The 25,834-nt window shown below is 44.7% G+C and overlaps 1 protein-coding gene across 3 annotated transcripts in view; it reads right to left on the reverse strand.

Annotated features, from left to right (window-relative positions):
• GASK1A (golgi associated kinase 1A) overlaps window positions 1–14,212 on the reverse strand; it is a 67,774-nt gene extending 53,562 nt beyond the window's left edge. Inside the window, exon 1 of one of the 3 annotated variants that reach the window (XM_081284398.1) lies at window positions 13,628–14,212. In XM_081284398.1, coding sequence (XP_081140524.1) covers window positions 13,628–13,630 — 3 coding nt within the window. In that variant the 5' untranslated portion in view covers window positions 13,631–14,212. The remainder of the gene's footprint in view (window positions 1–13,627) is intronic. The other 2 variants (XM_081284397.1, XM_081284396.1) reach the window with 2 other exon arrangements.
• Window positions 14,213–25,834: the final 11,622 nt, after the last annotated feature.

Consider the following 25,834-nt stretch of genomic DNA (forward strand, 5'->3'; position numbering starts at 1 on the left):
CCCAGGCCTCCCTTGCCAATCCCCAGACACATCACACACTAAGTGATTTCTCTGTGAGTTTCTGAAAGGAACTTGCAGATGTTACCCAAGTCTGGGTTGCAGAAGGTGAAGGGTGAGGTGGGCAGGAAGGGAAAACCCCCCATCTCCCACCCAATCCAGGGAGCCCCAGCTATGGGGTTGCCCCTGGGCCCCCACACAGAGGGACATTATTCCAGCCTGAGCTCAGCCCTGCCCGCCTGCTCAGCTGGGAGGGGACATGGAATGTGCTGTGCTGGCCCTTCACACATGCTGCCAGATCTCTGCTCCTGGAACAGAGGGACCCTACTTGTCATCAGAAAGACAAACAGTCTCTCAGGGTTTGTACACATTTTCCAGGGAGGCCACAAGTCCTCAGGCTCAGCATGGACAGCCCAAGGCCCACAGGGTACAGGCTGAGCCAGGAAATGAGAACCCTGAATCTAAAATGTCCCGGAGAGCCCCCACTGAAACCCTGATCTGCTCACAGTGAATGTAGTTGTTAATAACACGAGAGCCAGTCTGCCCGGGCACCAATCCCAACTCCCCTGCGCCCTTGCTGTGTGACCTTGGGTCTTGGTGTCTTCATCTGTACACTGGGGATAATAATAGTACCTTGTGGGGGAGGGGGGGGGTCTATTCAACCATTCATTGAGCAGATGTTCCCTGAGATAAATATTGTTCCCAGGAAGGAGAGATGCACTACAAACAAAACAGACCAAAGCCCTCCCCTTATGGTGGCGCAATTCTGATGGGATAACAATGTTATTTGTCACTCATAAAAATAAAGTCACTCAACTAAGTACATGAGAGTTATATGAGCTATTGTAGATGAAGCGTTCACAAGAGAGCCTGCTACATGGTTAAGTTTCATCAGTGTCAGCTGGTGCTAACCTCGTTACCATTACAATAACTGGGATTTTCTAGCAATGCCATGGGATTGGCTCTGTGGCAGGGATCCTGGGACCTGGGCTGAGAACCAATGTCCTCTAGGTGGGAATGTTAACCCTCTGCCACTCCTGAGATGAGGAGTTAGAGGAGTGTCCCTCATCTCCTGGGCCTTGATTGCTGCTTGCTCTGCTCCAGCCTCTACGTTGATTATAGGTTGGGGCTTTGCGGCTCAATCCATAGTTGAATTAGCATTTTGTTCCAGTTCACAAGAGCACCAGTGTGGGAACATGCAGGCCAGATGGAATTTGGGAGACCCTGTCATTTGTTGGAAATTTTCTCTGGCTGCCATCGTATTAAGAGCTACACATTTTGCTTTCAGGCCGGAAAGTGGAACTGAGGCCGGAGGGGATAGGGATTGTGGCTAAAAAAATTAAAGCAAGTTTCTCTCTGGGTTGCTCTTTTCCAACCTTCCAGAGATTCTACTCTCTGGCTGCTCTGAGGCCAAGATACAGAGATGAGTGGAGGAGGGGCCTCTGTATCTTTCCTCCACCCTCCCCTCTGAACAAATTGGTGACAAGGGAGGAGGCAGAGTCGATCAGTGAGGCCTCAGGACAGAATGCACCTCTCTCTCTGCCTTAAATCTATCTCAGTCTCCAACAAGTGGTATGGACTGCTACAGACCTAGAGGAGAATTTGTAAATCAGATCCATGGGCCAAATGTGGCCTGTAGGTATGTTTTGTTTGACCTAAAGTGTTGTAAATATATTTGAGCCAATGTTTACAATCTAGGATATTTTACAGATTTCCAGCTTTCCTCGGAAAGGGGGAACTTCAGCCACATTTTGAGCTATGTTCCTGCATGGCTGGAGTAGAACATGGCTTCCTCTCTCAATGACACTGCAGTTCACCCCAGACCCCACCCCTCCATACTGTCCTCCAGCACCAAGGTGCCTTGGCATCTCATTTGCTTTATTCTTCTTACAGAAGATGAACATTTCTCTGATCATTGTTCAGTTAAACTTGGATTGGTTTAAATTGTAGTCAGTCTACTTCATTCACCTCTGCCAGCAGCCCAAGCTCCGTTAGCACCTCAATTTCCATCTCTTGTTCCAGGGCTGTACTGATCCAACATGAGAGCCACTAGCCACAGGGCACAATTTACATAGGAATGCCTTAAAATTAAATACTTCCATTTCTGGCTGCACTGGTCACATTTCAAGAGCTCAAGGGCCACCTGTGAGTCGTGGCTACTCTGTTTGACCTCACAGGATAGAGTATTTCATCATCTGAGAAAGTTCTGGAGAGATTTAAATGTGAGACATGAAAGGCTACCAAGCAATCGGAATAACTGTTGCACACATCCTTCTACACTATGCTGGGCACTGTGGGGGGGGAGTGATATGCACCGGGGCTGCTGCCTCCCAGGAACTCCCTAATTAAGGAGAGAGCCATAACTAAAGACGAGAGGCTCTGGAAAGTGTCCTGTGGGCATCACGTGGACCCTCTTGAAGGCAGAGAAGGAAAGCAGGCTTCTGTGTCTATAACACAAAGAAAACGCGGTTTCTCTACCACCACTGCCCTCATGGCTCAGTCCCAGACACAAAACTATGTCAGGCCTCCAGAAATGGGAGCTCCCTCGGCACCTCGCAGAAGGTGTTTAGATGACAGGGGCTCAGCCCCACATGTGCCAGTACACAGGGTCAAGTCCGGCTTCAGAGCTCCTCCTTCTTATGAATGCCTCCTTCCAGCGCCAGCTTCCCCATCCCGACCTCCTCTGTAGAAATGTCCTCTTCCCAGGCTTCCCCAGATCCGAATAAGGCCCCTACTCCAGCACCCCCTGCTCCAGCCTTACCCTTCTCTCTCTATATCTACCCAAGATGCTCCTGGGACCTAGACCCTCCGGGCAACCCTCTACTGATGTCCAAAGATATTTACGTTTAACAGATAATCTCTAATGAAAGGGCTCCATCCAAGAGGGAGGATTGGGAGGTGAACTGACTGGGAAGAGCATCACATTTATGGTTGAAGGGCTCACCTTGAAGGCCTTCAGAACTTGTGGACTGCATGACTTGGCCATTACTCAACCTCACTGGGCCTGTATTTATTGATTTCTAATGTTACCAGGTCTGAATATTTGAGGGGATTCAATAAGATTGTGAGAGAGAAAGCAAGAAAGCCCAGGGCTTATGATATGGTTGTTTTGATGTTGTTAGAATAATACAAGTTACATACACAGTATGTCGTTCTCACTATTGAGGGAAAATTCTCTTCTAATAAGCAACACATGCTAGAATTTTGCTGGAGATTATTTTTAATGACCCTGGAGTGGAGGCTGGGGAAAGACTTTTAGGCAAAATGGAATTTGGGTACTCCCCAACAACTGGATCACACTGATAGGTACCACACAGAAGCAGGGCTTCTGGATTTTAATACCAAAGATGCTTCTGACCATTTGGTAAAGCCATGGACCTGTCTCAGGATGCTACGTTAAAATGTATAAAATGAATGACAGGATAACAAAGGTCATCACTGACACTGAAACATGACAACTAAAATCTTCTAAAGTACAAATCTGTGATCTGATCATATAGGTGCTTCTCTACCAAAACATTGGATAACACAGTCGATCAGCACATCTCGTAACAAGTGTACTTTCAAGGTAGTGATGTGTGAAGACTGTATTTCAAAATGTCTGTTTCCACCATAATGATACAATGACAAAAACAGGTTCCCACATTCATTATTGAAGAAATACTGAATTTCAGTTAGAGATTTGGAAGACTAAAGATGTTAATTGTTCTTCAATCAAGTTTAGGGCTCCCGTGAGTACTATTCATGGACCCCAGGTTATGGAGCCATTGTACTAGGCCCTGGAGCTCTCCCCCTTGCTCCAATTCCATCTTTCTCTAGTTCACAGTGCTGATCTTTCCCCGCCAAAACGCCTTCTCTGTGGGAGCTAGAGTCCCAGGCTTCCCCACTCCTTCTCCCCCTGGTGCACTGAAGGACCCAAGGGCAGTCCTGGAGGCCCAGGTCTTGCTGTGTCTCCAGCCCTGTCTGCCATCTAAGGTCAATGTCCACAGCTCAGTGCTCCAGGCTGCAAAATACTGTGCAAGGCCCTTCATGCTCAGATGGCATGAAGCATAAGGCTCCACAAGGAGGCAGTGTTCTGCAAAGGAAACTGAGGCTGAAAGGTAATATATTCACAGACCTGCCCCAGGTGGGAAGCAGGGTTTGAATTCAATTCTGATTATAACCCATCTTCTGAGCCCTTCATGCTGTACTAAGATATTGTGTTAATGAGGAGCCAGAAGCCTCTAGTCACAAGGAAGTGACTAGACAGGGTGTCGCTGCCCAGCCAGACATCAGCACTCTCTCTGCAAGGAGAGGGAAGATTCTAACTAGAGTTTCAAGGGAGAATTCTCTGAAAGAAAGGAACACAACAGCATCTTTGTAGATGCAATAGGATATGGGCCACCGGGAGAAGTGGGGGTTGCGGGGGTGTGAGTGTCATGGCTAACCTTACAGCCAACTTGGACCAAGGCCAGCAGCCAGTGGCCGGATGTGGAGGTGGGGGTTGGAGGGAGCACTGTGCCATCCAGGAGGCAGTCCTGCTGGTAGCCAGTCCCTGAGTGGGGTCCAAGCCCCCAGGAGCACACACTGAGCTCTGTGTGGACAGATGACAGAGCAGCTCTGTCCTGGAGGAAGAGGTGTGCATGTCCTGCCCACCTTCCATCCAGCACAGGGACAGACAACCAATGGTCCATTCACTGGCCACCTCAGCCTCAAGCCCTCAATTGCCTGCAGTCTCTACCTCCTCTGGTCCCAGGCAGCCAGGTGGTATGACCCACAGCCCCCACTACAGCCCAGGCACAGCATGAGCCTGGGTCCCACCCTCCCAACCCTCTGAACAGCTCACCTTACAGCAGGCCACTGTGAGCCCACACGGCACCTCTGCAGCTGCTATGTGAGTGTAGGTGTGAGGGTGTGTGTGTCAGTGTGAGCATGTGGTTGTATATGAGGGTGTGGAGTGAGTGTGTGAGAGAGCAGGCCTCTGTAGAGGCTGTGAATAAGCTGAGATACAAGCAAGAAAAAGAGATGGGTAGTAGAGAAGCCCCCAGACCCCACATGACACCCTCACAAGTTCAAAGCCAGCATCAGCAAAAGCGAGACGCTAAGCAACTCAGTGAGACCCTGTCTCTAAATAAAATACAAAACAAGGCTGGGGATGTGGCTCAGTGGTCAAGTGCCCCTGAGTTCAATCCCTGGTATTCCCTACCCCCCCAAAAAAAGGCAGAATCATGTCAACAGAACAAGACCCTGACCCACAGAACAATGGGCCTGGACCACAGAGCAACACGGGTGGACACAGAACATCACATCTGAGGCCCAGTCAGGGCACTGACTATGCCTGGTCCCTTCCCTGCCCAGACCTGGGGCTCCTCATTCCCTTCTCAATGCTTTTACATGACCTGGGCACTTGCAGGCATATGCCTCTCCCATAAGTAAACTTAGTTAACTTGGGTTCTCTTTATACCTCCTCCCTCCACTATAAACAACTGCGACCACTGACCCAGGAGCAGCCAGAGAGCAGCACTCTGAGAAGCTGGTGGGGAGCTCCCCTCCAAGGGCACATGGGACCCCCCAGCAGGCTCTACTGTGGACACACAGCTCAGAGACTCCTCCAAAGAGACCCGAAAGCAGGTGGGACTTTCCACAACACGCAGAGATTGCTCTTATCATTAAAAAAAAAAAAAAAAGCAGCAGAGAAGATAAAACAAGAGATTTTCAAAATACTATCAGGTCTCAAAAGTCTCAAAAATGGTCATGTGCATTGGTACATGCCTGTAATCCCAGTGACTTGGGAGCCTGAGGCAGGAGAATTGCAAGTTCAAAGCCAGCCTCAGCAACTTAATGAGGCCCTGGCTCAAAAGACAAAATAAAAAGGGCTGCGGATGGAGCTCAGCAGAAAAGCACCCCTGAGTTCAATCCCCTGTACCAAAATGAGTAAATAAATAAATAAAAGTTTCAAACAGGTTCCTCTATGATTAGAGAAGCAGTAACATTCAAAAAATAAGTTTTTAAAATTCTACAACTCTATATTCACACACAGGCACACATACACACACACACACACACACACACACACACACACACACACACAAAATGTATCAACCTGAACCCTGAAAGAGAAGTCAAGACAGACAGAATGGAGGCCTAGAGGGACAAGATGGCCCAGACCAGAACACAGCAAGTGGGAGGACAGGCCCCTCCCCAGGACACACCTCCTCTGAGCTTTATAGAATACATTCCTTGCTCCCTCCACAAGGTGCTCCCCCTCCCCACCTGGCAGGGACAGGTTCTCACATGAGCCCTGGGCCTGGCGTTCATTCATCTCCTTTGGGGAAAAAGACAAAGGCAATTATAGATTCTGCATTTCTTGAAATTATGACTCTGATGTTGCTGATTTGACTGTATATATCTAAGTCTTCACTTTCCACCTCAAAGGCATCAAGAGCTTTTATAGGTACTAAGGCAACTTTTTAAATCCTTACACATATATCTTGAGAATTTCCTAGTGCCCAGTGCATTAGAAGTCACCTCACAGCATTGGAGCAAAACCAGCCTGGCAGAGCCAATACCACCACCAGAAGGAGCCAGAACTGTCTGCTGATCATGCCTCCCCAGCAGGCCTACAGGGCTCTTCCTGGGCACATGAGAGGCGGCACAGGCAGCCCTTGCCAGCCAGACCTGCAGAAAACACCACTGCTCCACCAAAGGCTGACACCACTGATGAACTCCAGCTCAGATCACTATACCCAGCACCGCCCAGAGCCCCTGCCACATGGCCCACGCACAGGCTGCAAGGGTCACCTGCTGCTCCCACAGTGCCCACAGGTGAAAGGCCCTCCACAGAGCCAGTCTCGTTCTGTGCCTCCCTCTCTTCATCACACATCCATCATCTGGGACTCCTCTCTTTGTTTACCGTTCCCTGTGTGTCATCTAGCCCTAGCCACTCTGCTGTATTTGACCAGTCTTTGTCTGATGGCATTTCTAGAAAAATTGCTACCAAACTTGGATCCTAAACACAGAACCACGAACCTGCTGCCCCAGCCAAGATAGGAGTATTTGAATTCTCCAGATGGTTCTGGAAGAGGCTGTTTGCTCATTGCAAGCAAACACCCTCCAAAGCCAAACAAAAACTGCCCACAAGTAAACAGCATGTGACACAGTCCTTTCCCACGGCCACTTAGCAGAAACCCAAACATCAGAGAAGCTGGGTTAGAAGAGGAGTAGCAGCCACCACCCCTGCCTGGCCTCTAGCAGGGCTGGTTGGCAGGGTCTGAGGCCAGAAGGAAGGGAGCCAGCTGGATGTATGGTCCAGTGTAGGCATCAGGCACCACAGGCAAGGCCACGCAGGTGACATGTGCAACACTGCACTCACTTATTATTAGAATTATCTCCATCCTACTCTTCTGATTATAAAGACAATATGAACAAAGTCAATTCAGAGGACTGAGGAAGAGATATCACTTCCTTTTAAGAATAACATAATAGCCAGATGCAGTGGTACAGTGTTTTGGGAGGCTGAAACAGGAGGACCACTAGTTCAAGGTGAGTCTTGGTAACTTAGCAAGATCCTGCCTCAAAATATATTTTTTAAAATGCTTTTAAAAAGCTGAGGGGTGCAGAGCTCCCTTGGATTCAAATTTCAGTACTGAAAAAAAAAGAATAACCTAATAATCTACTTCATAGAGTTCAAATGATAAGTTATTGTAAAAAGAAGCTACTTCTATATTATATCATAATTACTTTTGTGGGGGTGGTTCTGGGGATTGAACCCCGGGGCAGGAAAGGGGACTTTATCACTGAGCTATATCCCCAGCACTTCTCTTTAATTGTGAGGCAAGATCATGCTACATTGTTGAGGCTGTCCTTAAACTTCTATCCTCCTGCCTCAGCCTCCTGGTTTCTGGGATTACAGGTGAGTGCCACTGTGCCTGGCTATATCATAATTACTTAGTTAAGAGACAACAAAAGATAAATAAAAATGAAGATGGTGAAAGATGGCAGAAAGCCACATACTCAGAAGGTGAGATTACCAAAGGCTGCAGCTTCTCCTGCCCAAATATCCCTCTTACCTTTTGCCTATGGGCCACCTGAGTCACTCCCCAGACACCCCACTCCTTTCAGTACCCTTCCTCCCAGTCCTAAAACTACTCTCCAAAATGCAAACACAGTCTTATCTCTCCAAGCTCCAAAACCCTTCCACTGCCTGCTCTGTCTTCAGGACAATGACACAAATCCCTAACTCAGTGGAGAGACCTCCTCCCACATCCAAGAACTAGGCTCTGTCCACAGTCCCATCTCCCAGAGGTTCCCTTGTGGTCTTCCCTAGTCCCTTCCAGACAACTTTTTTTTTTTTTTAATTTGCTATATATGACAGCAGAATGCATTACAATTCATATTACACAGAGAGCACAATTTTTCATATCTCTGGTTGTACACCCTTTCAGATGAGCTTTTAACAGTTCACTTTTTTTCTCCAGGGCAAAATGAACATGCTGTTTCCTCTGCTAGAGGGCTTTCCACTCCTCTTTTGATTATATTGTCTTTTAATCTACATATAGTAAGGCTAAACGTCTGTGTGTACGGTTTTTTGAGTTTCGATATACAGACAGATTCATGCAACCGCCACCACAATCAGAACCCAACATTTCCATCCCTCCAAAAATCTTTGTACTTGCCCTTTGCAATCACAACCTCTCCATCCCTAACCCCTGCAACCACTGATCTGTTCTGCATCTCTATAGTTTTGCCTCTTCTACAAGGCTGTATACATGGAATCACACAGAAAAAGCTTTTAAGTTTACCACCGTTTATTTATCCAGTCCACAGCAGAGGAGCATATGGGATTTGGGTTGTTTCTAATTTGGAGCAATTATGAGTAAAGCCATTATAACTATTTACATCCAGGGTTTTGTGTAGACACATGTTTTCATTCCTCTTGCATAAATGCATAGGAACAAGATTGCTGGGTTATCCGATAAGTGCATGCTTAACTTCATAATAAACTTTATAATAAACTATAGCTCAGCAGTGGAGTACTTTGCATGTGGTAGTCTGTGGGTTTAATTCTCAGTAATGGGTGGTGGGGAGGTAATGAGTTGGCTGGGCATAGCAGTGGTGCCTTCCTATAATCCCAACTACTCTGGAGTAGTTAGCATGCACAAGGCCCTGGGTTCAATCACCAGCACCAGAAAGATAAAAGAAAAAGAACTGGCAAACTGTTTTCTCATGTGGCCGTATCATTGCCACACCAGGAAACAGTTCTTAGTGTACAGAGTTCCAGTTGCTCCACATCCTGACCAGCACTTGATACTGTCAGGATGTTTTGTTTTGCTTTTTACCTATTATAATAGATGTGTAATGGCTTTTCCTTTCTTCATTTGAAAAGATCCAGGTCATCCTCAAATACTTTCTGTCCTGGGGTCTCCCTGTGTCCCCACTCCTCTCAGTCTGGGTCCACCCTTCCTCTGTGTCCTCATCAGAACATTCAGTTCACAGAACTGAAACATTTTGTGCTTCCCTTTCTTCTAAACCAACCACCAGCTCCTGATCCCCATCCACACCCCCAGGCACCCACAGGTACCCATAGGCAGCCTCATTAGATTCTGCAGTCCCTGGGAGCAAGGCATGTGTTTTTATTTTTTTATTTTCTGCCCCAGCACCACTTCAGGTTCAAGGTAGGCATTTCATGAATGAGTGAGTGAGTGAGTGAGTGAGTGAATGGCAAGGCAGCTGGGAATGAGGGGAACATTAACATATATTTACACATGGATTGTAAATCCCCTTTTGTGGCCTTCTTAACACACCATGCAAGAATTCCAAAGCCTTTTGGGGGTAAGACCCAGCCCCTGCCCAAGGGAACACCTATTCCTTCAAATCCAGTGGAGGCCTGGGACCAGCCTGAGGCCTCCAGTGTTTCCACACCTCCACATCCCTCTCCTCCCTACCTACCACTTTTAACCCCAGGATCCAACAGCTGCTGTCTTAAAGCCCATTTCTTCTTTTGCTCAGCAAGCAGTTCTGAGCCACCATGCACAGTCCTGGGAAATAAGGCCAGACTCCAAGAGTAGGTGTGTGTGGCTGGCGGACGGATGCCACACACAGAAAGGCATCTGGGGATTATCCACAAATCAAGGTTTCCATCTTTACTTCAGGCCAGCTGGTCCTTTTCATGTAGGCCTGTGCACATGCAGGGACAACATAGGAATTGCATCTCAAACTTTCCTGGTGGGAACATTTTAGCAGTCACTCAAAAAATGACCCAAGTAAAGATAGCCCCCTGTCACTCTCAGAACCCAAGACTTGAAGAAAACTGATGCTCTATGTCTACTTGTAGTTCAGTGGGGAGTTGGACTGGGTCTTCCAGGCCTATCCTGAGGGTTCATCATCTTCTTTGAGACCTGATTACAGTATGTTTCTCTCACTGGTTCCTGATATAAGTAAGGAACTAATTTCTTTGTGTGGCCTATTTCCACCCCTCTTGCCCAGCCACCGATTTGTGGACCAACCCCTGCTCAGTTTGGTGGTCTGCTTAGGGGGTGGGAGATTGTTAAAGAGCCTCTGCTCCAGCCCAGCCCTACACAGAGCTGAGTGCATGCAGCAGGAAGTGCCCAAAGGAGAGAGAGGGAGAAGGAGAGGGAGAGGGAGAGGGAGAGGGAGAGGGAGAGGGAGAGGGAGAGGGAGAGGGAGAGGGAGAGGGAGAAGAAGAGGGAGAGGTAGAGGTAGAGGGGAGGTAGAGGTAGAGGTAGAGGGGGAGAGAGAGAGAGAGAGAGAGAGAGAGAGAGAGAGAGAGAGAGAGAGAGAGGAGGGAAAATCAAATTCTCTAAGCTCAGCAGCTGGATTTCAAGGTTCTCAACTCTTGATTCCAAAACTGGTTTAACCTCTTCTCCTGTTGATTCTGAGAACCTCTGGGACTTATTCAGCTCGGGCAACTGCTGGGGCACCCAGCCAGACCCAGATTGCTGGGTCTGTGGGCTGTTCATTCCCAGGAAGCAGCATTCAGCAAGAAGGCCCAGGGACACAGCAGGACAAGCATCTCTGTAGACTGGATTTCTCCTGCCTACCGAGAAGAGAGGCTGAAAGGAGCCAGACAACTATTGGGGGATTAAATCTGTTCTACTTGATCCACCCTGGAGAAGCATCCAGAAGCATTGAATGAAAAAGGCATTTTTTTTTTTTTTTTACTTCTTTTAGGTTCAGACCAAAAAAAATGCATGTGTCCCACAAGACTCCAACACATCATCTATGGGGCACTAAGTGTTTTTGCTTCTATGATTCTATTTGCTCCCCATAACAATCCATTTTACAGGTGAGTACTGAGGTTCAGAATAATGGACTGCTTTGCCAGAACCAGGCAATGACCTGTTTGGCACAAACCCTTGGCCTTTTCTCTACTCTTTACCACACCAATCCCACAACTAACACAAGCAATCTGGGATGTCTTCAGGGGAGTAGAGGAGGAGACTGGGTCCTCACCAACTCTGAGTGACCCCAAAGAGATTAAGACAGGATGGGGGCTCAGCTCCTCCCTCTCTGAATCTTAACCTCCAGGGATTTTGGCTTTGGCTCTTCTCAGAAAGACTGGCCCATGTATGGGCTCCCCTGGGATCCCATCCTCGTGACTGCCTACCTGATCACATGCCCACATGACAGAGTAAAATGCCATACAAACTTCCACAACACACTCTCTGGGTCCTGGAAGGTGGTTACAATGGAATTCACCTGAGTTCCACTTTGCTGGATACTCAGATCCCCATTTCCACAATCAGGACGCTGGCCACACACTACTGAAAACAACCCCAAACTGGAAACCACTCAGATTTCCCCCAAACGAGAAGATGATGACCAAAATCATGATGCTGAACGTTAAAGGTGAGGTTATAAAGATTTCTTTAGAGACCTTCCAGACATGGAAACATGCTTTACTATGAATAAACACCAAGCAGATGCAAAACTGCACATTTGATAAAATCTCATCTCTTTAAAATAATATTCAGAAATAGTAGGAAAGCCAGAGCAGTGGCACACACCTGTAATCCTAGCAGCGTGGGAGACTGAGGCAGGAGGATAGCAGGTTCTGGAAGCCAGCCTCAGCTACTTAATGAGGCCCTAAGCAACTTAGCAAGACACTGTCTCAAAATAAAAAAATAAAAATGCCTGGGGATGTATGTAAGTTCAGTGGTTAAACACCTCTGAGTTCAATACCCAGTCAAAAAAAAAAAAGCAGGAAATATGCCCAGTGATAATCATGGTACCAACAGAAGTTGTATATATTGTTTATTTTTTCAAAGATACAGAAGGAAAACATTTCTTTTTTTTTTTCCTGGTGCTCGGGATTGAACCTAGGGCTTTGTGTATAATAGGCAAGTGCTCTATCACGAGCCACATCCCCAGCCCTAGTAGTAATAGCTTAATTTCTATCAGTCTTTTTTATCCAAGTTCAGAGCCCTTGGCATACATCAAGTCTCCCACTACTGGTACAAAGAAAGAAAATGGCAACTGTCTCAATCTTAGCTTTTAAAATATACAGAGACCCACACCCACCTCCAGATGATCAAAACTGCCCCACAGGTCTTGCAATTCCAGATTCACTTTTAAAAGACACTGAAGGTTTCCAAACTTCCAGCTTTATATTTCTAACCCAGCATTTCCCACCTTGTATACCTTGGATCAGTAATATGTCAGCATAAAGGAATTACTGGATAAAGCCTCTCATATCCAGTATTGAGGTATCCTTCTAAATTCCAGGTCCACAGCATCTCTGTGGAGCTCTAATGTGTCCTCAGTGAGCCTGAAGGGGAAGGGAAGGGAGGAGAAGAGGTCACAGAAACAGGGGAGCTCAGTGCACTCAGAAAACCAGGTGGGAACCACTGGTGTTCTGTCTGGCCAAATTCTCAAATGGTTTCTGGAAGTAGGTCAAATCTGAGCCAGTCCTAGGGGGAGTCTCTTCCTTGGGTTTACCTAAGTGTTTCAGCTAACCTGCCTGGCCAAATTCTCAAAGGGTTTTTAATCTTTCCTTTTGTTGGTATCTTTGAGGTTTATCAGTCCACAGATTCAGTTTCATCAGTGACATCTCAGACTGACCAGTCTCCCACCTCTGCCCTAAACAGGCCTCTGACCAGCAGGTAGAGGGAGGTAGGGTCACTGGGAGCCAGGCGTGGAACCTTAGTAGAGCAACTTTACGTGGTAAAAAAGGAAAAAAAAAATAAGGCATTGTTATTAAAATATGGACACCCAGCTAAGCTGTAGAAATATAATTCCATATTTAGAATTCACATGCATCTTCCAGAGAAAGGGTTGTGACTTCAAAGGCTTCTTGCCCATCGTCAGGAGCCTCGGATGCCATACAGAATATTCCCGCTTCCCTTCTCTGTGGATTGGATGCAAGTTGAGCAGCACTTCGTATGGGTTATGGTTCAACCAAGATGTGTGAGTCCAAACACAATGAAAGCCACCAAGGTGCTACCGGCAAGGGAACCCGCAACTCTGATCTCTCCCAGTTCTGCACAGAAAAGAAAACCGCCCGCGGCCCTTGCAACTTTCGGGGAACAACAGGCCCCAGAAGACAGCACGGCCTCGGCCGCAGAGACGGTGTGCGCCCTAGAAACCACCTGCCCGCCCCACCCGCTGCGCGCATCCCCTTGGGCCATCCTACCATGTCCCTGCGGTGACTGGGCCAGTTCCTCCGCGCGCTCAGCCGCCTTGCAAACTCATCCCGCCACCTCCGGGCGGCCCCGGCGCCGCGGCTCTCCAGGCGTCCCAAGCAGGACACGCGGCCGCGGCGCTCGGCTCGGGTTTCGCGTACTGAAGGTCCACACCTCTCTGGCGGCCAGGTGGCCCGGCGCCAACTCCCGGGTGTGCAATGAGTCCTGGGGTGTTCTGCGGGTGAGGAGCCAGGTGCTAACGCGGGATATGTGCAGATGCCAATATCTGCAGTTCTGCCCGAGCCCTCCTGCAGCCTGGAGCCTCCTAGATCTGCTGGGGACGCTTGCGGAGTTTGCAAAGTCACCGCTGCAAGTCCTGGCCCAGCACCCCCATTCCCCCCTAAAGTGAGGGAGGGGGAAGCTCCTTTCACAATAAGAGCCCTGCCCGGGGCTCAGCCAGCCACAGTTGCCGGGAATAGGGGCCCAGGTGCTGGGAAGGAAAGGGCTCCTCCCTGCCCGCCCGCAGGGTGAAGCGCCAAGGCTGGGAAGCTAGAGGTGCCGGGCAGCGCCTGGATGCGTCGTCCCAATCCCTCCTGTAAGGTGTGCGGATGCTTTATGAGCTTGCGACGGCCTGTCTGAGGTTTCCTCAAACCGCCTCTGCTGCAAAGCCTCGGAAAGACAAGTCTCTTTTATTGGCACCTCTTCGCCTGGTTTGGGCTCAGCTCCCAAGGGCGGTTTGGAAGAAAAATCCGTTGACCGCTTAAGGTCATTAACAATGAACAGATTTTCCTCTGGAGAAACTGGAGAACTAATCACTGTTAAAGTTGCTGGAGTAAGAGGTGGATACGGTGACATTCTCCTCTTCGGATGTGCAGACAGTTCCTGCATGTCTCCTGAGTGGCCTACTTACTGCCTACCGTGGCACAATCAGGGCAGGACCCTAGGGTCTGCATGCTCCTTGTTGGAGAGAGCACTGCACTTGAGCTCTTAGCCCAGAACCATATTGGCTTCACTATTCACAGCTAGGTGACTTTCAACTAGTCCCTGGACTTCCCTCCCTAGGTAGCCCAATATTTTGAACTCAAGATTCTTAAGAACCTATAGGCAATGGGTGGGAGTAGGGGAAGAGTCAGCAGTAGGATGCCCTGAGAGAATCTGTGGACCAGGCTGAAAAAATTACACTTCAAGATTGAAATTAACAGGAATCATCACTAGGTGACTAAAACTGGCATCTTTCCAATAGCCCTCTGCCCCAGAACGATTGGAGGTCGTCACTGACCATGGTGTTTCTAAAGGGAAACAAAGACCCAGAGGGTTCTCTTTGGATACATATTGGGGCCAGGGCAGGGGAAGGGAAAGTAATCAGCCCTTAACGTTGCAAGTACCTTCTGTTCCTTATTTCATTCAATCATTACAAGCAATCCTAACAGAAAAAAAAAAATTGATCATTTTTTTTGGAGGCGGGGGGAATACCAGGAATTGAACTCAGGGGCACTCAACTACTGATCCACATCCCCAGCCCTATTTTGTATTTTATTTAAAGACAGGGTCTCACTGAGTTGCTTAGCAGCCTCACAGTCACTGAGGCTGGCTTTGAACACGTGATCCTCCTGCCTCAGCCTCCTGAGCTGCTGGGATTACAGGCAGGCACCACCAAGCCCGGCTGGATGATCATTTTATAAATGAAGAAATTGAGGATTAGGAGACTGAAATGACTTTCCTGAGGCCAGATATTAAATGGTTTAGCAAACCCAAATCTAGAGTGTAATGAAGAGAAAGATATTTTTAAGGCAAGAACAAAAGGCAGGATGCAGGTCTTCAAACATCAGGGCACAATAAATGAGTGGAAGAGGTCAGAGAAGGTGCAAAGAATTAGATCTTCTGTCATTTCCTTCCCCAACTCAGGCGGACCTCCCTGTGCTGAAGACAGGGTCTTCTTGCAGAACCTCTCACCCCTGTGGGCTTTGCAACCCCATGAGGGAGAAAAAAAAAAAGTACAATTTTAAAGTTTTGACCCAGGCAGTTTTGTAAGAGGTGTAGACTTATGCCTGTAAGTCTAACTAGTCTTCCTTTTTCCCTTCTTACCTTATCTCCTCCCCTCCCCTCCTCTCCTCCCTCTCTCTCCTTTCTTTTGAGACAGTAGTCTTCCTAAATTGTCCACTCTGGCCTTAAATTCCTGACCTTCTGAGTAGCTGGAACTATAGGTGTGTGCCACAGTGTTTGACTTAACTGTTTCATTCTAGAAAGCAAGATCTCCTTTAAACTGTCCCTGACCCACCTCATACCACGTAGATATCAAAGGGTCTCTTAGTTATATTGCAATGGAGATTTGGAAGGCCCTGTTTCCAAGTTGCTAATTTATGGTAGTCACTAGAGCTGTTTAATCAACACCTAGCTCTCCATCTTTCAGACAATGGTTAGGATATGCTCTCTACCCCAATTGAAGTTAGGTGTGGATATCTTTCTAGCTTTGGCCAAAGAGATGGGAAAGGAAGTGACATCAGTTCTGGTTGGAAGCTGTAAGAACCCAGGCATGATTGACCACATTCCTTCCTTTAGTCAGTGACTAAAAAGTATATGTCAAGGTGAAGCCTCCATCACCCTGGGTCTCTGGGTCCTCAGCTAAGCAACTTCCCCTCCACTGACTTCAGGTTCCTCATCTGACAAATAAGGAACATCAACCTTACCCAGCCCACCTCCCTGGGTTCCTATGACCATGGGATATGTTCAAGTAAGTTACATCATCCAGGACAGGGCTTTTCTCAAAGTCAACGTGGAAAAATAATTGTTGAATCCATGAATAATAAATGAGAAAGGAGCTTATTTTGCAACTGAGATTGCTAACATCCAATTTATGTTTCTTTTTTTTTTCATCATTCACTGAACCCCTATAATTTAGGGACAGAAGTGTACCTGGTCAAAAAAAATGACATATTTCGCAATCTTCCTTGCAAAAGAGGACAGCCAAAGAGAAAATGGAAATCATTGAGAGAAGCCTACAGAAAGCTCTTGAAGGGGGCTGGAGTAATTTAGATTATTGTTTAGCAAATGTTCACTCTTCTTCCCCCTGCAGTGAGCAGAGCTTGGATCTTTGTTCCTTTGTTGTTGGGTTTGGCCACAAACTAACTTTGACTGATAGGGCATGAGCAGACAGAAACGAGCAATTGTGCAGCATTGCATGCATCCTGGTATTTGATTTGCCAAGTGAAAACAAGCACAGAGGTAATGGTATCTTTTGAAATTGAAGTTGAAGTCTAAATAAGTTACAGCTTCTAATAAAGAAACTGAAAATTCCTGCTCATCTTGGCTATCCTCCTTTGGTGGCAGTTTTGGAGTTCTGAAGCAGTCTTACTTCTAAAAGCAGGTTTTGCTATATGAGTTTTTGTCACATCTTAGCACATAACATCACATAACTCAGAGGTAATCTTTTCAGGTTCCCTGTGGCTTCCTGAAAGAGTTTTGGAGAAACTTTGGTCTTACTAGAATCATTTTCTCTTTCTCATCCTCAATATATTTTGAAATTAAAGGACATCATTATGGACTAGATATTTCTGTTCTCCAAACTTCATATATTAAAGCCCTAATCCCTGGTGTGGAAGTATTTGGAAATGGGTCCTCTAAGGAAGTAATTAAGGCTAATGGAGGTCATAATGGTGGGATCCTGTAGGAGTAATATCTTTATGAGAGTCTGCTGTGTTCCATTCCCACCACCACCCCCATCCTCCACCCTGTATGGCACAACAACATCATGTGAGCACACCATAAGAAGCCATCTGTAACCCAAGAAACCCAAGAGGGGAACCCTCACCAGACACCAAAGCTGATATCACCTCGATCTTAGTCTCCATAACCATGAGAAAATAATTTTGCATTGTTTAAGCTACCCAGTCTATGAGATTTTGTTATGGCAGCCCAAGCAAACTAAATCAGATGCCCTTCTTGTCTCACACTTTGAAAATTTCATTTCTGGCAGGCCAATATTTTAATATCTTTTTAAATTTTTTTTTTAGTTGTAGATGGACACAATACCCTTATTTGTTTATTTATTTGTATGTGATGCTGTGGATCAAACCCAGTCCCTCACATGTGCTAGGTAAGTGCACTACCACTGAGCCACACCTCCAGCCCAAGGTTTTAATGTTTTCTATGGATAACAAGAATTAGCCACATCTAAAAAAGTCTAGAAAGGTCCATTTCTGTAAAACCAAAAATCTCATGAAGTGCTTCTATAGGCACTGAGGCAATTTTAAAGTGGCCAAACAATTTCATTATAAAAGCTTCAATATCCCAAGTGAGCACATGACACCCCATTCTGACAGTGTGTCAAGATATGCAGGCCATGTATCAGGCAAGGACTTTTCTTTTTCTTTAGTATGAAGATCATAGACCAGATGAATGGAATTTGCCAAAGATTTATATTTGCACTGTCTGCCTAATAGGCAGATTGATGAGGAAAGACTAGTTTATGCTTGGACAAGATATCAACAATTTTTTATGCTTCTCACAGTTTCATTAAGATCTTAATAGAAATCAAGACGACAATTTGATACTCCAGTTTTCAAATCCAAGCATCTAATGGCTAGGGACAACTTTTGCTGTCGTTGCCATGATTTGACATATCATTTGATGTAGATAATCACAGAAAGTATGATTGTTCAGAATGAGCTCTGCACTCTAAGGGCCCAACACATTCATAAAATTATCTCCCTTTGTTTGCCCACAGGACCTTTTAGTTGCAACCTCTGTAATCAGGAATATAACTGCTCTGGTTTAGATGTCATTTGTTGGAGGCTTGGTCCTAGGTGTGGTGGTGTTTGGAGCTGATAGAACCTTTAGGAGGAGGAGCTTAGTGGTGATCCTTAGGTCATGAAGAGCCCTGCCCTTGGAAAGGATTAAGGTACTTCTTGTGTAATCCCTTGGTAGTTCTCAGGATAAGGTTGTGAGAACAACCAGAGTCTGACCTACCCAGCTCTCTCTGGATTCCCATTTCAGAGCTAATCACTTGTTCCCACCATTGCTATCCATCATGATGTGATGCAGGTAAGAGGACCCTCACCGAATGCAGGTATCATACCCTAAGCCTCCAAAACTTCTTTTTTTTCTCAAATTAGCTGGTCTCAGATATTTCACTATAGTGATTAAAAAAAAAACATAAAATTTGTACTGAGGAATGGAGTTGTTACCATACCTAAAAATGTGGATCAAGCTTTGGAACTTGTTTATTGGTAGAGTTTGGAAGATTCTGGAGGAGCAGGCCAGGAAAAGCCTAGAATGCTACAAATAATGTTATGGGTAATTTTGGTAAGGGCACAGATGGCAGGACTCCAGGGAAGCAATCTCTTATGGATATATGGAAATTGGACAAAAGGCTAGCCTTGTTACTTCATGGCAAAGAACTTGGCTACATTGTGTCCACACCCTTTGACAACTTCAACAGCAGAGCAGGCTGTAACATGGGTATTGACTGCTTTTAGTTAGACTTACAGTGAAATTGGGGAGCAAAAAGAAGCAAAGTAGAAAATTTGGAAAACCTATAACCTGACCAGGAAATTTTTAAAAAAATGTGTATAAGAGTCAAGGGTATAGGCAAACTACTTATTGAAGACATTAGTGCAATAAAAAGAAGCCAAGTGCTTTTCAACAGGACAAACGAAAAGATGGCTTCAAAAGCATCTCAGAAATCTTTGAGGCAATTTCTCCCATCACAGGCCCAAAAGCCCACAAGTGCAAATTTGCTTTAGAAATGTTCCAGGGCAGAATTGTTTCAGAGAAATAATGCACTCTATGGAGATTTGTTTCCCTGCATTCAATTGGAGAAGCCTCCTGCAGTTGTGGCTCAAGTTCTCAGGCACAGCTTGTGCTGGCAGAAGACCATGGTGTCAGTGTTCACATGATGTTGACTTTGCAGGATGCAAGAGTCATGACAGCTCCCACCAAGATTTCCAAGAAGGACCTGGGAAGGCCTGGAAGAAAACTGTCTGCCAAAGACTCTCCCCACAAAGACATCCTGATGAGGCCGTGCCTAGTAGAGCTGAGGGAGGAGAGCTAATGGGGAGAACCCAGAAGTACAGAGACCAATAGGGAAAGGCTCCAACATCAGCTTGCAGCCCCAAAGAGCAGCCATGTGGGCAGTGACCAGCAGAGCAGTAGAGGCAGGGACGCTCATGGCCTTAGGGTCTCCAACCCTCCATGCAGGGTGCACAGACATGATCTTGGAATTTGTGATTTAACATTGCCTGGCTGGGTTTAGGTTTCAGTCCTGCTTTGAGCCAATTATGTCTTTCAACTTCCCTATTCCTCCTTTTTGGAAACAGGAATGTTTAACCTCTCTCTGTTCTGCCATTATCTCCCAGAAGTATATAACTTGTGTTTTGATTTTACAGGGACTCAGAGCTGAAGAGTCTGCCTTGACTTTCAGAAGACTTCAGACTTGGACCTCTGAGTGATGATAGAACAGTTAAGACTTTGGGACTACCAGAGATGAAATGAATTCATTTTGAATTATGAGACAGTCATGAACCTTGGCAACCAGGCACAGAATGCTATGATTTGGATGTCATTTGTCTTCCAAAGTTTCATGGGCTGGAAGCTTGGTCCCCAAGGTGGTAGTGGGAGATGATGTGGGTCTATTGGGAGGTCCTTAGATTGACTAAGGTGCTGGCCTTGGGAAGAGATTAAGGTAGCTCTTGTGAGAGGACTGTTATAAGAGCCTGAGGCCAGGCCACCCTGTCTCCCCAGGGCTTCCTGTTATGTGACATAATGCATAACACTGTGTGCACTTTCTCCATCTCCACCTGCCAGGAGGAGACTGAGCTGATGCAGCTACTGTGCCCTGGAACTTCCAGAACTGTGAGCTAAATAAAACTCTTCCCCATAAGCAGTCTGCCTAAGGCACTTCATTGTAGTGACAAAAGGCTGATTAATGCAATAATTTTACTTACTTTCATAAAGCAATCAAGGGAGTGACCCAAACAAGATCAGTGGCCTCTATTTTTGACCAAGCATTGATGTCTTTGGGGAAGGGCAAGGGAAAAGCAGAAACACAAACAAAACCACTTTTGATTGATTTTGAGGCATTTGCCTGCCTCGTCCTAGCTTGTGAGACCTAGTCTAAATATGTGCTTTCATATCTCCTTCTCCAGTGTGCTCAATCCCAAATTCTTTCCCATATAGTATGTAGTAAGCTCTGTTTTGGTTACTCACCTTCTTAATTCAGTTGTGTCTCCTTCAGTAAGTCATTTAGCCATTTTTTTTTAACCACAGAGATGTCTGGATCATGCTGGCAATGATTTGATAATCATTCTTATTCACGTTTTTTTTGAAAACATAGTCATAATATTTATAATGTTCAAAATTAAACCAATGATTAATCCACAGACAAAATTTCAAAAGACTATTAATGCCATGATTACAACACACCTAAGCCAGACACCTAAGTCCCATCGGCTAGAGTGACACTACAATGAATTTTCCATTGCTGTGAACCATAAACCATGGTCCCAACATCAATGGTCAAGAGAAAAATAAGCATCAGCAGTTACAAAAGGCAGATAAACTATGTCTTATCCTAAACACAGGACTGCTTTCAACTCCTATTTTTCAGGCAACAATGTGAGTTCTATACTTACCCCCAATCCTCCCTGCCCATTACCAAAAGCTAGGGTTTTTCAGGTCCCAAGGAAGGGTTTCATGGCACATAGGACTTGCAGTGCTAAAACTGGGCCAGTAATGAGTAAACTGAGATTGCTGGTCACCGTAGCCTAAAAGAAGCTCAGCAGCTGTATCAGTTATATTCATTTCCAGGATGCATAAATTCAACTAGAGATTGCGTATACTCGGTGAGCATTCCAGGATGCATAAATTCAACTAGAGATTGCATATACTCGGTGAGTATCCACAAGGCACCAGGCATAAGAATACAAAATATTTTCATGTACATGTATTTTAAAAAAATATTTACAGTAGAAAATTACAATTTTCTCTATTTTTTAGATGAATTTGCTGACGCTAAAAATCTAGACTCTGGCACTTATGGACTTGGGGAGAGTAGAGCGGACTTCTGCCCGTGACTCTGTAGGGAGGAACCATGTGTGAGTAAAGCAAGGGTCAGACATGCTAGCAAGGAGGACAGAGCTAGATAACTCACTAGAGAAAAACAACAAATTAAAGGGTGATCAGTTAGGGGGTGCCAATCCTGTAAGCCCTCACTGCTACCAGGTGACTCCTTTTGTTCCTGGAAGATCGGGGCCTTGTTTTATGAAGAATTGCACACCCTAATGGCAGATCAGAGAAAATTCAGATCCCAAGGCACATGACCAGGGACAGGGCCTTAAGTTACTTCACAGCTAGCATGACATTTTTTTCATCCTAATAGATTATGGACACATGTATTTTATATTAAAATAATTAAATTATTACCTAAAATTTTCGGTACATTTTTTAATCTGTTCTTTTTAGACATACATGACAGTAGAGTGTATTTTGACATTGTGTACATTCATGGAGTAAAACTTCCCATTCTTGTGGTTGTACATGATATGGAGTTACACTGGTTGTTAATTCATATATGAACATAAGAAAGTTATGTCTGATTCGTTCTTCTCTCTTTCCTATTCCTATTCCCCTTCCCTTCCCTTCCCTTCATTCCCCTTTGCCCAATCCAATGAACTTCTATTCTTCCCTCCCCTGCTTATTGTGTATTAGCATCCACGTATTAGAGAGAACATTTGGCTTTTGGTTTTTTTGGGATTGGCTAATTTCACTTAGCATGATAGGCTACATTTCCATCCACTTACCAGCAAATGCCATGATTTCCTTCTTATTTATGGCCAAGTAATATTCCATTTTGTATATATATCACATTTTATTTATCCATTCATCTGTTGAAGGGTACCTAGGTTGGTTCCATAGCTTAGCTATTCTGAATTGAGCTGCTATGAACATTGATGTGGCTGTGTCACTTCAGTATGCTGATTTTAAGTCCTTTGGGTATATACTTAGGAATGGGATAATTGGGTCAAATGGTGGTTCCATTCCAAGTTTTCTAAAGAATATCCATACTGGTTTCCAAAGTGATTGCACCAATTTGCAGTCCGATCAGCAATGTATGAATGTATAAGTACATTTTTTGACATTATGTTTCAATATCTTTACCTAAAGTCATTGCTCCAGAAAACAATAATTATGGGCGAGCCATTTAACATGTATAAATAAGCCTCTATTCTGCTCAAAGAATTAAAAATTGTGCTTTCCCTTTTCATTTATTGTAAGAAACAAGAAGAACATTTCATAAGTCATTTTCTTTAAGCTTCCTACTATTTGGGCAATCAAGGATCCAAGCTTAGTAAAGATAAATGAACATGGATAAATGAGCCCTGTCAATAATTGTGCTTTTTCTGGAATTCTAACATTAGTTCTCACTTATAAGACAGTCATAGTGCAGCCAGTGAGGATGTTTCACATTTAAAAGCTAATTCTTTGGCCAAGCTCAAAGAGTTAAGATCATCGGTAACCCATTTTTATACTTAGTTATCTTGTTTTTCAAATGTAGACAGTTAGGAAAGTATTGGCTATTTCCATGAATGTCAAGATTGATTTCCTCCTCCATCCACCACAGATCCTACAGACATTAGACTGAAAGGTCTAACTCACGTTTGACCACCTGCCCTTTCCAGCCCTGCTCCTCCTCCTCCTTCTCGCTAGTGTCACAAGTGGGCGAGCCTTATACACAGCCTGTGGGCTCCCTCTCTGAGTGGGAAGATCAAACCATGCAAGCCCCAGGGGCACAATGAGAACCCTCACCCCCTCTCTACCCTTAAGTACAATTAAACTTCAAACCACCTGCCCTGCTCTGCCCTTCTCTTAAACTGTCTTCACACAGGCTCTGGTACCTTCCCTACTCTCCCCAGAAATCCATAATATTTTTAAGTAATAAATTCCTTCATATCCCCTTGGATGTGTGGCCTCATGAATTTTGATGCCCAAACTAATTTTGAGTGCATGGATAGGTGCATGGGTTCCAGCCTACCTGGCCGAGTAATCACAACACATACTGAAAACATAAAAGAGTATCATGAACAACCTCATGCCAATAAATTTGACACTTTAGATAAAATGAACAAATCATTTGAAAAGCACAATTTGAAAAAAGTGACACAAGAATAATAGAAAACCTGAATATTGTTGAAATATTGAATTTATAACTAAAGCCTCTCTTTGCCAAAAGACATTTTTAATTAGGAGAGTGAACAGGTCAGCTATAGACTGAGATATTCATAATACATTATATGATAAGGGATTTTTTCTAGACAAACAGTTCAATGAGAAAAGTGGGACAAAGATTTGAAGAAGTATTTTTAAAAATGCAAATAAGCATATGAAAAAAGTAAACAACATAGTTAAAATATAAGTTAAAGTTGAAATATATGTTAAAACCACAGTAAGTTTACTACTATACTCCCATCAGAATGTTTGATATTAAAAAGACTAGGGGAGGAATAAGGAAAATGTGGTATAGATATTTTGTGGAATATTACTCAGCTTTAAAGAAGAATAAAATTATGGCATTCGCAGGTAAATGAATGGAGTTGGAGAATATCATGCTAAGTGAAATAAGCCAACCCCCAAAAAACAAAGGCTGAATATTTTCTCAGATATGCAGATGCTAATTCTGAATAAGGTGGGGGCAGGAGGGCAGAATAGTTATCTTAGGTTAGGTAGAGGGGAATGAAGGGAGGGGAGGGGAGGGGATATGAGGATAAGAAAGTTAGTAGAATGAAACAGACATTATTATCATGTGTGTGTGTGTGTGTGTGTGTATCTGCATGACTGATGTGATTCTACAACATGTACAATCAGAAAAATGAGAAATTATACCCCATCTATGTATGATATATCAAAGTGCATAAATGCATTCTACTGTAATACATGACTAAAACAAATTAATTTTTTTTAAAAAACTAGCAGAAATGGAGACTGGGAACAACTAAGACTTTCATACATTGCTGTAGGCAGTAAAATTCATTACAGCTTTTTTATAAAACTTTTGGCAATGTCTACTAAAACTAAACATATGCCTACTATAACAATTCTACTTACATATATAAATATGTGTGTGCATAAATACACACATGCACACATTTCCAAGAGATCTGATGGAATAGGTTAGCCAAAAGACATGTAAAACAATGTTCATACTAGCTTTATTCACAACAGTCCCAAACCTAAAACCACCAAAATATTCATCAACTGGTGGCACAGTCAATGAATTCACACTCAGCAATGTTTAAGCCTATGCTATGAACAACAACATGAACAAATCTCATAGAGAAATTGTGGTGAAAGCATCCAAACATAAAAGAGTACATACCTAATGATCTTACTTGCATGTAGAAGAGACTCTAACTATAGCAATAGAAATCATTACAATGGTTAACCCTTAGGAGGACTTTGAAGGTCAAGAAACAAACGTGAGGAAGCCTTCTATGTTATCATGCTGGGCAAAGGGTACTAGAAAGCTCATTCCCTGTTCCCCTCCACCGAAGACTACTTATTTATTTTTTTCTCACTTAGCAATATATTATGACCTTTCTATGTCAACAAAGGCAATTCTCTTTCATCAATTTTAAGTTGCTGACATCTCTCTTTAAAAAATAAACACAGTTTCAGGAATCCTGTTCCTGAAAGAGAATGGATGAAGGGTAGCATTAGCTCAATGTTCTTGCTAATGCCTGGAACTTCTCCAAGTTAGGAACTTGTGGCTTAGTCGACTGCTTCCTCTTGGATCTGAAATGAATTCTGAGAACTCAACAGTAATGGATATTCTAGATTTCTCTCATCAGCCATTGGCCAGTCTCACCTCCCACCCAGAAAGAATAAAAAGAAAGAAATGCACTAAACTTTCAGGTTGGCAAGCAGCATTTGACACATCCAAGCAGATCCCAGAATCCCAGGAACAAGAAATGTGTTAAATGAGAATTTGAAGAAGCGAATAGCGCCACCGTGTGGCCAATATTACCTATGGAAGCTGTTCTATGCTTTTTTTTTTTTTTTTTTTTTTTTTTTTAGGGGGTGGGTACCAGGGATTGAACTCGGAGCACTCCACCACTGAGCCACACCCCCAGCCCTATTTTGTATTTTATTTAGAGAAAGGGTCTCACTGAGTTGCTTAGCGGCTAGCTTTTGCTGAGGCTGGCTTAGAACTCACAATCCTCCTGTGC

Source organism: Spermophilus citellus (genome assembly GCF_964194105.1).
Source record: "Spermophilus citellus genome assembly, chromosome: 3".
Lineage (NCBI taxonomy): Eukaryota > Metazoa > Chordata > Mammalia > Rodentia > Sciuridae > Spermophilus > Spermophilus citellus.